Below are 14737 nucleotides of genomic sequence, written 5' to 3' on the forward strand. Positions count from 1 at the left end.
AGTGACTTTCAATATTGTGTAATTTTGCAACTTTCGCCCTACATTTCAAGGCACTGCATCTCCATGTGTACCATAATAATATCATGTAGGGTATCATCTTAACGAAAATTAAATGTTCCATTCATTGGTATCAATCACGCCTTAATATTTACTTAAACCGAGGAGGGATTATCGATCAAAGTCAGATTTCCAAACTTTTTTTGAGGAGTTCATATATATATGTACAACAGCTTTTGGAAACTCTTGTACAGTATTTGAATATGCAGAAGTGAATGAAGAAAACAACGGTAGGCGTAGCTTGAATTAAGATTTCCCAGAGCTATCTGCCCTTTGGAAAAACTGGTGATGCCGAAAACATGTCTCTGCCGGGAATCGAACCCGGGGCCCCAGCTTTGAACGCCGGTGCCGTAATCACTAGACCACAGAGTGATGGGTTAGTGGTGGCTAGGGCGACCCCGATCCGATTGACCGTCAGATAAACAGATTTCGACACCACCAATTAAATTTCCTTTGTCGGGCGTAGGTGTATTTTGAACAATGACAAGCCGCCATGCCTCAGCTGGATCAAAGCTATTGCTTGGATTCAGTACATGTATGGGACAGATTATGCAAATGTGAGACATTATACATGTACAACAGCTTTTGGAAACTCTTGTATTTAAATATATTGTGACAAAAGTGAATGAAGAGAACAACGTTAGGCGTAGCTTGAATCAAGATTTCCCAGATCTATCTGCCCTTTGGAAAAACAGGTGATGCCGAAAACATGTCTCTGCCGGGAATCGAACCGGGGCCCCAGGTTTGAATGACGGTGCCTTAATCACTAGACCACAGAGATGGGTTAGTGGCTAGTGCATTGTTCAAAACACACCCACGCCCGACAAAGGAAATTTAATCGGTGGTATCGAGAATCTGTTTATCCGACGGTCTAGTGTTAGTGACTGTGGTCTAGTGGTTAAGGCACCGGCGTTCAAAGCTGGGACCCCGGTGTCGATTCCCGGCAGAGGCCTGTTTTTGGCATCGCCATTTTTTTTTCAAAGGGCATGCAGATAGCTCTGGGAAACCTTGATTTAAGTTACGCCTACTGTTGTTCTCTCCATTCACTTCTGTCACAATATAAACGGGCATGTTGGCTCAGTGGTAGAGCGTCCGCCTCATGAACGGGAGGTCGTGGGTTTGATCCCCGGCTCAGTCATACCAAAGACTTAAAAAAATTGGACCTTCTGCCTTGCTTGGCGCTCAGCATTTAGACCGGAGAAGGGTAATAATAACATCTTATGTTATGCAGGGCCCGCTGGAAGAGCAGCCTTATGATTGAAGTGGCTACCCTGGGTAAATAAAACGTTATTATTATTATTATTATAAATATATATATTAATATATAAATATATATATATCCTCTCTTGAAGAATGTCTATGAGGTCTGGTGGGTAAGCCACCATCATTCGAAGCTGGGGCAAGGGTTCGATTCCCAGTAGAGTCGCCCTTTTTGCCTGACCAAAATTTCAAAAGGGAGGATAGCTCTAGGGAACTAATTCTCTATCCCAATTTCTTTCACAACATAACATAGGGCCTATACTCATTTAGGATTACAAAGACTTATTATGAATCTAATGTATAATGCAATCATGATTCCTCATTTTCATTCAGATAAAATGTCGTCAATACTGGCCTGAATCGAAATCTGTGACCTTTGGTGAAATCCTTGTAAAGTTGGAGTCTGTTACGAATTGTACCGGAGGATTAAAGAGAACAATGTACTTGACAAAGGTATGTGTGTAGAAAGTAATTAAGGTAATTCAAGTTTAGCAGTAGAGACAAAGGAGAGATACAACATATACATCAATCAGATATATTCTACCCGTATCTAAGTTTAGGGGAATGTCTCGTGTAACGATATTACTTGATAGTTCACGACTAAACGCTTCGAAACTTTGGGGTTAGGTCTCTATAATCTGAGAATATTTTCAAAGAGCAGATTTTTTTTTATTAGTAGATATTTGTTTGTTGAAAATAGAAACCGAGGTACATTTCCGTTATCGCACAATAGTTCCCCATTGAGTGTGGCCGAAGGAATTTCACGAAATCCGAATGACGCTTAAAGATATTTGTAAAAAAAAATAAATAAATAATTAAATTGTGTTCCTGAAATTAATTGATTACAAAAGTTAAATGAAGACAAGAATACTGCTCATGTTTACCCATTAATTTATTAATAAAGATCAATGCCAAATATTATAACCTTTGCAACAACGTTTACATATTAATTCGTATGATATTTATCCATATATTCGCAAAAGACCCCCCGGATACTAAATTCGGGGCGGATAATTTCAAAGAAAAATATCAAGGATACCACCGTTTGATCTCTGTGAAAACTGCTCTCCTACATAATTGTGTAATATGATATTTCTATAAAATTGCATTTTAGAAATATCACTTAATCATGACATTGTAGAATATAGTATTGATTTAAATAATTTGACATGAAAGGCACTACAAAATTGTGTCAAGGATCATCAATTGACATTCTTTTAAGTTAATTAGTGTCTTTGATGTGAATAATTTATATTTTTATAGGGTGCCGACACCAAAGTTGTGAACCAGTTCCACTTTACTCAGTGGCCAGACAAAGCAGTTCCAAACAGCACAAGTGCTCTGCTTAGATTTATTGATGAAGTGCAGAAGGATCATAGTCAAAATGACTCTCCTCTACTGGTTCATTGCAGGTAATTACACAATCTAACCATTTTATCCATCCCCTAGTCGGACTACTTTATTAATTGTCATTCAATCCTCCTTTTAAATGATGACATGATAAAGAATATTTATTAATTTTCATTTCTATATTTTGGTTATTCCATGTATCACCTTCGCCACCACTTTTACTTTTTATTCACACGATATACCTCTCAATTCAACTCAATAAATTTATTGACATGTAATATTTAAAAAAACATGAATTTCCTCAAACCCTTGATTCGTTACATAAAAGTACTTTTAAGTGCATGGGAAAAGTTTATCCCATTTGGAACACAAACCACAAATCTTTATTCCATGCTATTTAATGGATCCCTCCATTTCCTCAGGTTTACTTTAGCAAAACAATAGATAAAAATACGAATCTTATATCTTTGTTTCTGCTCGTCATTGATAATATTTTAGTCATAATTATTATATTGTATATCCATGTAGTGCTGGAGTTGGAAGGACTGGTGTTGTGTTGAGCATCGACAGTGTGGTAGCTGAAGCAAAGAGAACAAATCAAGTGGATATCTTTGGATACGTGTCCAAGATGAGACAACACCGTCCTTACATGGTGCAGACACAGGTAGGTGGTTGGTTACGTAATACAAGTATTATTATAATCTTGTTCGGTAAGAACCGATACTCCATATTTTATGTTCATTACTTCACATACCTTTGTTTTCATGATTTATATGATTTATCAATATAGGAGATCTAAGCACAACCAGTACCTTTTAGATACATGAAGGTAAATAAAATGATTGTGAAGTTTTAAAACAGACCTGTTTTTTTTATTAATATCGCGGCTAGTTTAGCCGAATCTCAAATTCACTAAAATAAGTAGCATATTGCTTTTCAATATTGGTCTCACATTTTTTATTTATTGCAATGACGTCTCCAAGAAAGCAAAATAAGTACAATTTTATACAATTTAAATATTTTTGATAAACGTGTTTTTAAAGAATGTCTTCTTATCCATATCAAAATGGTGTAAAGAACCCTGCCAATTTTGTATTGGTTTCCTAATGAAACCCCAAAGGTTTTATATTAACCTTAAAAGTTACCTTGTATAACCGCAATGGTCCTAGAACCCCTTCTGCTTCTTTTAAGAACCTTACAAGGTTTCAAATGCGGACAAAGAAAGGTTCCCGTCAACACCATAAAGGGTACATTGTAGAACCAAAACGGTTGTAAAGGACTATTAAGAACCCCTTTATGCTTCTTTGAAGAACCTTGGTCAAGGTTTTAAATACGGACAAAGAAAAGTTCCAATCCGCACTGTGTCTTCAAAAGCGTGATATAAAGTAAATTCTAGTCAGTGTATCACTTTTTGAATAAATTCCTTTTCTAGGAGCAATACAAGTTTGTGTACATTGCAGTCCTGGAAGCTCTCTTGTCTGAAAATACCAGAATCCAAGCCTGCTACTTCGAATCTGCATTGATGAAACTTCAAGTAGTAACCAGAAACAAAAAAGGGATGTCCACTCTACTGGGCAAACAATTTCAGGTAAGATAAAACAGTCACACCAATAGGTCTATGGTCACACAAAAGAAACCGACTTTAACCAACCATAACGTTTTCGTCCTTCTGCAGTTGGTTTCATCTGCGTGCCTGTCTGCCTGACGCATTACCAAATTCAAACAAAGTCCATGAATGCCAACGTGACTAGCAACAAACAAGGCACAAGAGTAATTCTGAATCCTAAAATGATAGTTGGATAATTATGTACAAAAATATATTTGCATGTTTGAATGTGACTTTCTGCAATATGAATAGTTAGCACAATCAGTCAAAAAATATAAACCCATTTCAAGTACCGACAAGTCTAGTTCATCAGAACCTCAAATTCAATCAATCATATGCAGCCCAACGCCATTTTAACATGAGAAATCCATGAATTCGAATCAAGGAATGATGAATTGATCAAATGTGACTAGCCACTCCGAAACAAGTCACCCAAAGTCACCCATAAGTCACCCAAAATGAATAATCAGATTTTGATTGAGCTTGAACAAACTCTTCCTAAACATTAAGATGATATATTAATTATTGATCGACATTCACCTCATGAGTACTTAATGGAATGGAGAGGAAATTCAGCGAGAGCTCATCAAATAAGGCGAAAAACCAGGTTTTAAGTTCGGGGTTCATTTGAGCATGAGATGCTTAGTGCAAATTGTGGTCTGTCGACTCAGTGAAACTTCCAAGCAGTCCCAAAAAATTGTGTAAAAAAAACTCTCTTTATCCTTTGTTTTCAACTTCACAACTTAATTTTTTCCAGTATAGAGAAGAGATTTGTCCTGTCCGAAAAGCAAATTTTGTAATTGGCTATTTACAGAGAACCTTGCCTGGCAACTTATTTTTACTTTGGGGTATCTGGTCACAAATATTACTGGTTTCTTGTTTTTTTTACGTGTGTTTTGTAGAACCTGACGATCGTTTGCCCGGATCCCCCAGCAGCAATGGTAAGATCTGGTACACAGGCTGAAAATCGGTCAAAGAGTCGATATGCCAACATTCTTCCCCGTAAGTAAATACCTTTTTTATAAAAAAAAAAAATTGGTTTATAATTCAAACAAATATTCTTTACATGATAGACAATTTTTTTTCACTTTTTATCAAAAATGTAATTAAACTGATCCATAAAGTTTTAAGTCACAGACATCAGTACATGATACACAACCAAAAAATTGCTCGAATTGGCATGCTTACAATAAAAATATATATATATGATCACTCATCAGTAAAAATAATAAAACATACAGGTACATTTACGAATTAATATTATATTTGGAATAGATAAATTCATTCTAAAAAATAATTGTGAGTTAGAATCAATAAATAGAATTAAACTGAATTACAAAACCAACATGCATAAATACAATTTCAAAATGCCGAACAGCAATCGGTCGCTAAAAAGTGGTTCTTTCATACAAATTATTCCATCGTTTTCCCCCTCATATCATCACCCGACTAGTGGAAAGGAGCCGTGTTATTCTGCAATCTAGGAACTCTTCGGATTCTGACTTCATCAACGCCAGCTTCGTTAAGGTATGTTCATTATTGATTGGTCAGATTTTAGTTGCATTCAAAATAAATATTGGGAAAATAATGTATAATGACATTTTTTTCATGATATTGCATTTGATTATAGTTTACCATATTGCACGCTTGATACTGATAATTGTTACAAAAATGTTACCCAAGAACCTTTCTCAGTTGAAGGTTACGGAGAGCACCAGTTATTACGATTTGAATTGAATTATTTTTATTTGAATTTAATTGTACGAATGTGCAAAATTGCATCATTAGCTGATTAGCGTGCAAAGCGTTAAATAATATTTCAAGGGTCGACGTTTATATAGCATTCGAATATTAGCCCAAGTCGGAGCAATGGTTTGGATCACATTATGCAACACGAACATCTTTCTGTGATCCTAACAGATTCAACTAAGGCAAACCTTTTTTTTCCTTAGTTATGTGTGATTTGGATTATTATTATTATGGAAGAGCTGTTTTATGAAAATTATCACTATTCACTCCAACATCAGAGAGATCGAGTAAAATGCCTAACACAATCCTAAATATATACATACACTGAAAAATCACCGGTGTTGATTTAACACCAGCCCGGAATCTATATATGTCCACACCAGAGAAGTGTTAAACAACACCAGTTTGGTTTTGGTCTAACAACACCAACTAACCAAACTGGTGTTATTTCAACTCTTCTCTGGTGTGGAAAGATATAGATTCCAGGCTGGTGTTAAATCAACACCGGAGTTTTTGCAGTGTACCGGGTGTGTTTCATGAACGGACCTATCGGAGTTTTTAACCGACGGTTACCATAAAGAAGCATCTTATACATTCAAAATCAAGAAAATTCTTCAGATCGGCAATTGTCAGAGGAAAAAAGGAATGTTGATGAAACACTCCCCGCTCCCCTTGCAAAAGTCGTCACTCCTGACGAAGAGCAACCACTTGAAACATCGAGATCCAAAGGTTATTCTCAGAATGTTACAAAAAACAATCAAGAATTGCTTACATGGTGCATTCACAAACCTGTTATCTAATCAAATCTTAAATATTTTAACATCCTTTACTTCACTGTACCCATTGGTTGTTTCTATCGTATAGGGCATTCGATACGGATTCATCACAACACAGATGCCCATGCCGAATACCGTAGGTGATTTCTGGTCAATGGTAATCGACTATCAACCCGCGGTCATTGTTATGCTCAATGATGACAGCCGTGATAAGGTATACATGGTATAAGTTTATATTATTCCTTAAAACCATTACACAGCTACGGTATATATACTGTTATTTCATTTTCTCCATCTGAGTAGTCTATTCTACAACAACCGTTCCCGTTGGTTGTATTTGTGCTACAGAGTAGCAATGATTACTGATGATTCTCATATAGATTATTATAAAAAATGTAAAAGGGAATTTGGAAGTGGCAGTACTTAGACATTAACATCCAATGGCAGCAATTACGGTGGTAAGAGTTGCCATTATGATTTGCTATGTAATCAAGGTCAGGTTGTTTTGCCAAACTTCGACAAAAGCAATTTCAATAACTTAATTAGATGATACTCTGCCTTAACGAGTCATGTGTTACTCCAATGTGATGTTTATTCATCATCGAGAGCAATAGTAAGAAATACGCGCCCGAGTTACATTTGGATCGGTCCTAACACACCCGAGGCCAATCCGAGTGTATTTGGACTGCTGCAAATGTAACAAGTGTGTAATTCGGATGCCTATTATATCAGAATGACGGGTATGTTTTGTAAGAAAGAGATGTGGATGCTTGTTGAGTGACGACCCTTCTCTCAAAATCATGATTGGAATGTCCAGTAGATCTATAGTCATTACACATGTTATACATGTAAATAAGTACTAGTCCTTAACAAATTATCCTGTTAGCAAACATGAATAAAGGGTCACGTGACATATTTCAGGCAATCATTTAGTTGGGATCCAAATCACCAATATGTAATGTTGCATTAACTAACGGCCTCAAAGTCCTATAGCAGCAGCCCTTATCGAGACAGTCTGTCTCCATCCTGTTCTCTCCATGAGGGAAGGGATATTCAATGACGTCTAGTTCTGTTACCTTTGGAGATCAACCAGAAAGTAGGACATTTTCGCTTCCATGATGTATGACAGATTCAAGAACATAGAAAATACATGTATATTGCCAAATCTTTGTTGAAAATTGGTGAATCAAAATGGCTGTTTCGTCCTGGACTCTGAACAAATCACATATTTGCAATTTTTGTCAGATCTGAAACTTTGGACGAAACTACAGTTCCGGTTCACCATTATTCGATATAAACCCCGGGCTGCCCATTGCCATATGACGTAATTTCAATACATTTACCGTGTTCTTGAAAGCGTCGTGCGTCTTCGGAGCGGAAACTCCCTCATGACTTGTAATCAATTACCGTAATTTTATACACTCCTTGATAGAGTTGCGCTCAATACTGGTTCGACAATAGCGTTACAACATTTGGATCTGTCTCTGTAACAACGCTGTCAGTCTGTGAGAGAGAAGGGTTCATTATCAGAGAGCTTCAAGCAACTCGTGACAACTCACAGGTAACTACCGACTAGAACGTCTTTATTCTCCTTATTCATGAGAAGTAGTGAAGTATTAACTACAATATTAAAAAACTTAATTAATGAAAACGAAAGTGTACACTCGTTGGTTTTTTTTTACTAAGCTAGATGTTTGTTCAAATACAAACCACTGTTGGAAAATGGCATTAAAAATTGACATACTGAAGCTTTTCGACATGCACTCATCGGAGTAAAATCGCATGAATTAACAGTATGCTAGAACAAAACAATATGATAGAACTGAACAGACAGTGGACGCTATTCGAGCTGTCGGTTTGTTTTATGTTATCTTCCGAATTTACAAGACCAAACACTTAATTCACCGTTGGTTTAAAGGAAAGGGCATGGAAAATGAATTGCACTTTTAAAACCAATAGTTGGTCATTTCATACTTTATCAAATTTTTGGTCAGTTAAAACAAAATCTAGGAGTGTGCCCAGATTTCCCAGGAATTCACCCAAGTACATAGTAAGATTCTCAAGGCTTGACTTCAATAATATAGGACAAATGACGCTTTTGTATGATTTAAATTGGAAAAAGTGTGTGCTTTATTATAAATATTTGAATCTTAAGGTTTGTCACGTTGTGAAGCAGTACCAGTTCCTGGAGTGGCCAGCTAAAGCAAAACAACAAAGAGACCGTGCCAAGAGTCTCCTTGGTTTCATTAGAGAGGTTGAGGATTCTTTCAGCGACGTTTCAGAGGAGTTCCCGGTCGTTGTTCACTGTCTGTAAGTTCACAATCTTTGTCATACATTTATCGCAATTTTTTATTGAAAGAAACAAATTTACATTCATATCCCATTCGGTAGGGGAAAGGAATAACGCGTGAAGTTGAAAGGGTCTCTTGAATGACGCAGCAGTATGTGAGTTTCAGTCCTCATCGTGAGACTCAAGATCATTCATGCGCATAGGCAGCGGAAGCGAGGGGGACGGGGGTCTTGCCCCCCCCCCTAAATTTGAGGTGGGGGACGAACCCCCCCTAAAATTTCTGTTGATTTTTTTTTTTGCTCGTCAATTTTGTTTCCTGCTTCCCCCCTAAATTCAGGTTAGCCCCCCTAAATTTTTTGTGGTCCCTCCTAAAATTTTGGTTGTTAACCCTTTTTTTTGGCTTGTCCAATTTTTTAACTGTTCCCATCCCAAAATTTCAGGTGGTCCCCCCTAAATTTTTTGGCTTCCGCCGCCAATGTTCATGCGCATCATTACAAAATTCTTTCAGTTTATTAGACCAACATAAATATATAAATTGTTCTAAATCTCTGCCATCCTAAGTACAAGAAAAAAGGAAAAGCTAGTATAGGGTTCACCGGACGAGTCATCAGTAACTTCGCAATTTTTTTAAGTTTGGCAGAAAATTTTTACGCACCTTTGGTAACTGCGCGCCATTCTTCGACCTATCATCTAATCATCAGTTATAAACTTTAGTGAATTGAGAGTACCTTGAATTTTGGGCCACGTCTATATGTGGTTTTCAGTGGCGATCTCCACACTTGCTAGAGATAAAACAATGAGATATCTTGAAGAAAAAAAACTGCTTTGAAATCCCACGTAATGCAACTAATTTCTATTAATTCCTTGATGTCTCTACTGTATATTCAAATTCATGTTCAAGGAACGGTGTTGGTCGAACTGGTGTCTTTTGTACAACTCTAGAGTGCATTACGCAGTTGAACACAGAGGACGCAGTTGATATATTTCAACGGGTCAAGATGCTCCGGAATGAGAGGACGCACTTTGTACAAACGGAGGTAATTAATTATCAGGACATGGGCGTCAGCGCAAAGGATTATATTTTGTTCCTAGGGGGGACATCTGTCGTTGGTTCCCACCCCCCCTCAAAAAAAAAAAAAAAAATATATATTATTATTATTATCTGCGCTGACGGCCATGTATCAGGGGAGCATTTTGTGAAAGGACTTGTCGGATGTTTTATAAAAAAATAATCGGTTTTATCCGACCGTTTCCATAGTTACATTATACAAATAATACACGTAAGCGCGTGCATGCAGGGCCAAATAATGAACGATGTGCGAGAAGAGCCAATGGATATACCGCACCGAGGTCCGCAGGACCGAGTGCGGTATATCCATTTGACGAGTCGAGCACAGAGTTCATTATTTATGTCCTCTATGCACAAGAATGCGTGCATTGTTTGTTTTATACACCCCCCCCCCCCTCATCACCCATGTTACCGAGTTGCCCCGAATGCTATATTTGATCTCAATTCTAGATTATTCTAGATAATTCCAGTTCCAGACCTCGCACTATCCTGCACTCTGACTTCAGAGTGCAGGATAGTACTTTTGGTATGACGTCAGAGTACAGGATAGTGCATTTTGGATGCTATAGTGCAATTCGCTGAATATCATGTGATCCGATTTGGACCAATCGGATTACAGAACATTCTTGGGAGTTGTATAAACAGTGATTCTCAGTCAGTCAAGATCAAGAAAAGTTGTCAGATCTGACTTGTCGGACAGACATATCGATGAACAATTTTTAAAATGCACCTGCAATTTAAAAGACCTACTTGTAAAGGAGCAATGATATAAGAATACAATAATTTCAAATCGCAACTTCCTTTTTGGCATTGATTATTAATTGAAGTATATACCACGTACTTTCCATCTTAATTACATGATCAAGGCGCTTCAGAGTAAATTTAAAATAAAGTTTTCCATTATCTCACTTTTTATTGTGGAATATAGGAAGAATACTCTTTCATCCACGAGCTGATCAATGAATACCTACATGAAAATAACTACGAGCAGCTACCAGCACCGGTAGAGGATGAGGAACACACGTACGGGAACGTGGAGTCTACCGCAGCCCCGGATGTGACGGGCGAGGGCGTGTATGAGATAGCAAGCATCCGAGATGGCGCCGGGAACAGGCCCGAGTCATATGGTAACCTTGCAGGATTAGAAGGCAGGCAGAGTGTTGCTGCTGCAGAGCAAAGTAGGTCTGAGGAACGAAAAGCTCAGCCACCGAGAGATGATGTCTATGAAAATGTGAATTACCGGTAATACTAAGAATATATATATCCGGTAGAAAACACCAACACCTCTTGAAACACTTCAATTTGGGTGTATATTTTTTTTTAATTAAAATGTGACTTGGAGTTGCATAAAAAGCTCTAAATTGGAAATCACAAATGAAAGTCACATATTCATAGCAACAAATACTATAACATACAGTGTCCGTTTAAAACAAAAAAAAACATTCACTTTTGGAGGCTCATTAATCCAGGTTATTTGCCATAATTAGGGCAGCATATGCATGTATATGTTACAAGGTTTGTAGGGGTGCAATATCTAGTGTGCCATTGTCCGAGTTAATATAAGGAACTGTGCTGGTTCACAGCAATTAAACAGTATGATGTTTGTCTAAATAGGCGTACACATTTTTTCTGATTATTGGAGACATACACCTTTTGAAAGTGTATGTCGTGTATATAAGGTTTTTGAGCCATCATCTAAAGATATGAAGTCAAAAGGCTGTGTCCCATCAGAAAAGAATCGGAAAATTACACGTTTATTGTCAAATATCTGATAAAATAGTGTATTGCATTAGTGATTCTTGATAAAGAGTATTACTCTGGAAAAAGGTAATCGATTAGTTAACTTTAAATTACTAATTCAAAGTTGACTAATGTAAACATTTGCGGACTCATTCTTATCAAGGTTATATGTTATAAAAAATACAAAATAAAAATAGTAGGTTCATAAGTAAAGGTATTAATTATGAGTGCGTGTGTGTGAAGGTGTGTGCGTGCAGACATTGTCTCCATATTATAGTGCAGCTTGGCTGTCTTATCTGAATAAAACTTTCCATTACTCCTTGTCTTATTATTTCAAATAAATCTGTTCATTCTCGCTTTTTTCTATCTCTCCATATTTTGAAAAATAAATTTTGTGCAAATTATATGAATGCAATAATTCTTGTCCATGTTCATAGTTGTGATATCGCAGATTTTCAAGTGAGTGTATGTATGTTGTATATTGTCATAACTATGCTATATGGTGTAAAGATTTCTTTTGTAGGTTTCGAAAATTTATGAAATATTTTGACAACGGAACAGTACTTTGAACTTCATCTCTCCATAGCACGAATATTGCCCCATAGGCCTATTCTTGCTCGTTTGTACTACTAATGTTATACAGTCATGTTATAGCTATCACCAATCCTTCAGATTTTTCAGAGCGAGACCATTATTTTCATGGCTCTAACCCACTCGTTTTTTCCGAGATGTTACTTCTCGATTATCGCTCTGCAGCCATGGCAGCGTTCGAACAAAAGTTCAACTACGATCTTTTTTATCGCATTGCAAGAAAGTAAAGAATAAAGGCGTTTAATGTTCATCGTACGGGTGAGATTTTTCAGGTACACTATCCAGAGTAAACAATGTACGATGTACTTTATATAAGAAAAAAAATAGTTGATTGCGATATATTGAATTTATGGATGACTCGTAATTTCAGCTTCAAAGTTTGAATAACATTTCCTTTTTCATTACAATTTGGAGTTGTCCTTCATGGAACTAAATGAGTGTTTGTATTCGTGATTGAGTTTTTGTGATGTACTTAGAGATATATGTTTTAATTAAAGAAAGGAAAGTATATATATCCATTATTTTTATGTGCTTATATAATCTGAAATGACAATGGATTTTTATAGGATGTACTTATGTTCAGGGGGCAGCGCCAGGGATGTTATCGGAGGGGTGGGGGAGATGTCCTACAGGTGACGTCATTTTTTTCAGTCAGCTATCTATATCGGCTTTATGGAATTATACGGCCTGTGTTTCTACTTCTTACACTCCCTCTCCTTTCTTCACCCGTCTCCCCCTCTTTCTTTTTTGTTATCCCCCTCCCCCATTTTCTTTTCCCTACAAATATCACAGAGGTTCACCCCCCCCCCGCCCCCGGTGCAGTCCCTAAGAATATCGTGTATATACAGTGCGTCCCAAAAAAAACTATACGCTTTTGAAATGGCTGCCAAATAATAAATGGAGCACTTTGGGGGAAAAGACTTATAAATATGGAAAGCCAATAAAGTCAACTTTCAAATGACACCAAAAAGTTGGAAAACTATTCATGCTTGAGCTTACTGCCCACTGAAACAAAGGGTATGAAAATTAGGGTGGGCCGGAATTAGCCTTCCAATTTCTTTCAGGTTTTTTTGTTTGGTACTTAAAAGTTGAGGGTTATTTGGTGAATTAAAGATCATTTGTGATCAGTGTGTTGTTTGTGAAAATTTAATGCGTTATTAAATTGAAATTTAATGCATGAGTGATCATGAATTGCAATTTTTAGTGCAGCATTTTGTCTTTATCATGTGGATCTCAACAATGTGTTCATGAGAGTCAGGAGAAGAGGGGGTAATATGACTTAGGTAGGTGAAGTATGTTGATGGGATAAAGGTCAACAGAACATTTAAGCAACCCCTCTCTCCATCTCAACCCCACCCCCCCCCCCACACTTCTCTCCTGAGAGATTAAGCTCGGCTAGACTGGGCAGGAATTAGCCTTAAAGTTTTTTGGAGTGGTTAGTCCTTTGGAACTTGCTAAGCTAAGGGTGTTAAGCTAAATTGATGAGTAAGATAAGTTTTGGTTTCTTAGGCAAATTTCACGAGTTACTAAATTGAAATGTAATGCATGAGTGAACCGGAGTTGTAATTTTAGTGTAGCATATTCATCTTGTGGACCTCAGAAGTGTGTTCGTGAGAGGCAGAGTAATGTGATGGTACCTGTTACAAGCAAGAGGGCGAGATATGCTAAGACTTGGTTAAAAGGGCATTCCTCTTCTTTTTGTCCTTTTTACAAATTAATAGTCATATGTACCATCCCTTCTCCACCTCCATTTCCCAGCCTCCCCCCCCCCCCTCTCTCTCTCTCTGTCTCTTTTCCTGGATTGCAGCCTATTTAAAACTTAACTGCCAAGTGACCGGTGGCTGATGGTCATTTTTTTATTGAATCATTACCAAGAAATTTAATGATTATGATGATTAATGAAATAATTTATTGGAAAAAAAATGAATGTTTGACTGATCACATTGCACATTGAATGAGTTGATTTACTAATAAATTGTTGATTCAATGATTGATAGGAAAAAGTTGATGCCCCAATTCAGAATTTATCATTAAATCGACATTCTGCTCTGGACTTCACGCATACATGACAATAGCCATCAGTCTCACAACAGGAGGGGAGGATGGGAAAGAGGGAGGGGGAGGGTGGGAAAGAGGGAGGGGGCGGGGACTCAATGTTCTGTTGACCCTTATTCCATCAACCTGCTTCTCCCACTTAAATCCTATCTCACCCCCATCCTCCAGACTCCCATGAACACATTGCTGAGATC

The 14737-nt window shown here is 37.3% G+C and overlaps 1 protein-coding gene across 2 annotated transcripts in view; it reads left to right on the forward strand.

Annotated features, from left to right (window-relative positions):
* Positions 1–13683, forward strand: part of LOC129282688 (uncharacterized) — a 58588-nt gene extending 44905 nt beyond the window's left edge. For both annotated transcript variants that reach the window (XM_064113771.1, XM_064113772.1), the window contains 11 exons: positions 1651–1770; positions 2581–2729; positions 3196–3331; positions 4100–4255; positions 5176–5275; positions 5727–5800; positions 6887–7012; positions 8231–8359; positions 8954–9108; positions 9990–10125; positions 11086–13683. In XM_064113771.1, the coding sequence (XP_063969841.1) occupies positions 1651–1770; positions 2581–2729; positions 3196–3331; positions 4100–4255; positions 5176–5275; positions 5727–5800; positions 6887–7012; positions 8231–8359; positions 8954–9108; positions 9990–10125; positions 11086–11403 (1599 nt within the window). In that variant the 3' untranslated portion in view covers positions 11404–13683. The remainder of the gene's footprint in view (positions 1–1650; positions 1771–2580; positions 2730–3195; positions 3332–4099; positions 4256–5175; positions 5276–5726; positions 5801–6886; positions 7013–8230; positions 8360–8953; positions 9109–9989; positions 10126–11085) is intronic.
* Positions 13684–14737: the final 1054 nt, after the last annotated feature.

Source organism: Lytechinus pictus, chromosome 19, assembly GCF_037042905.1.
Source record: "Lytechinus pictus isolate F3 Inbred chromosome 19, Lp3.0, whole genome shotgun sequence".
Classification (NCBI taxonomy): Eukaryota; Metazoa; Echinodermata; class Echinoidea; order Temnopleuroida; family Toxopneustidae; genus Lytechinus; species Lytechinus pictus.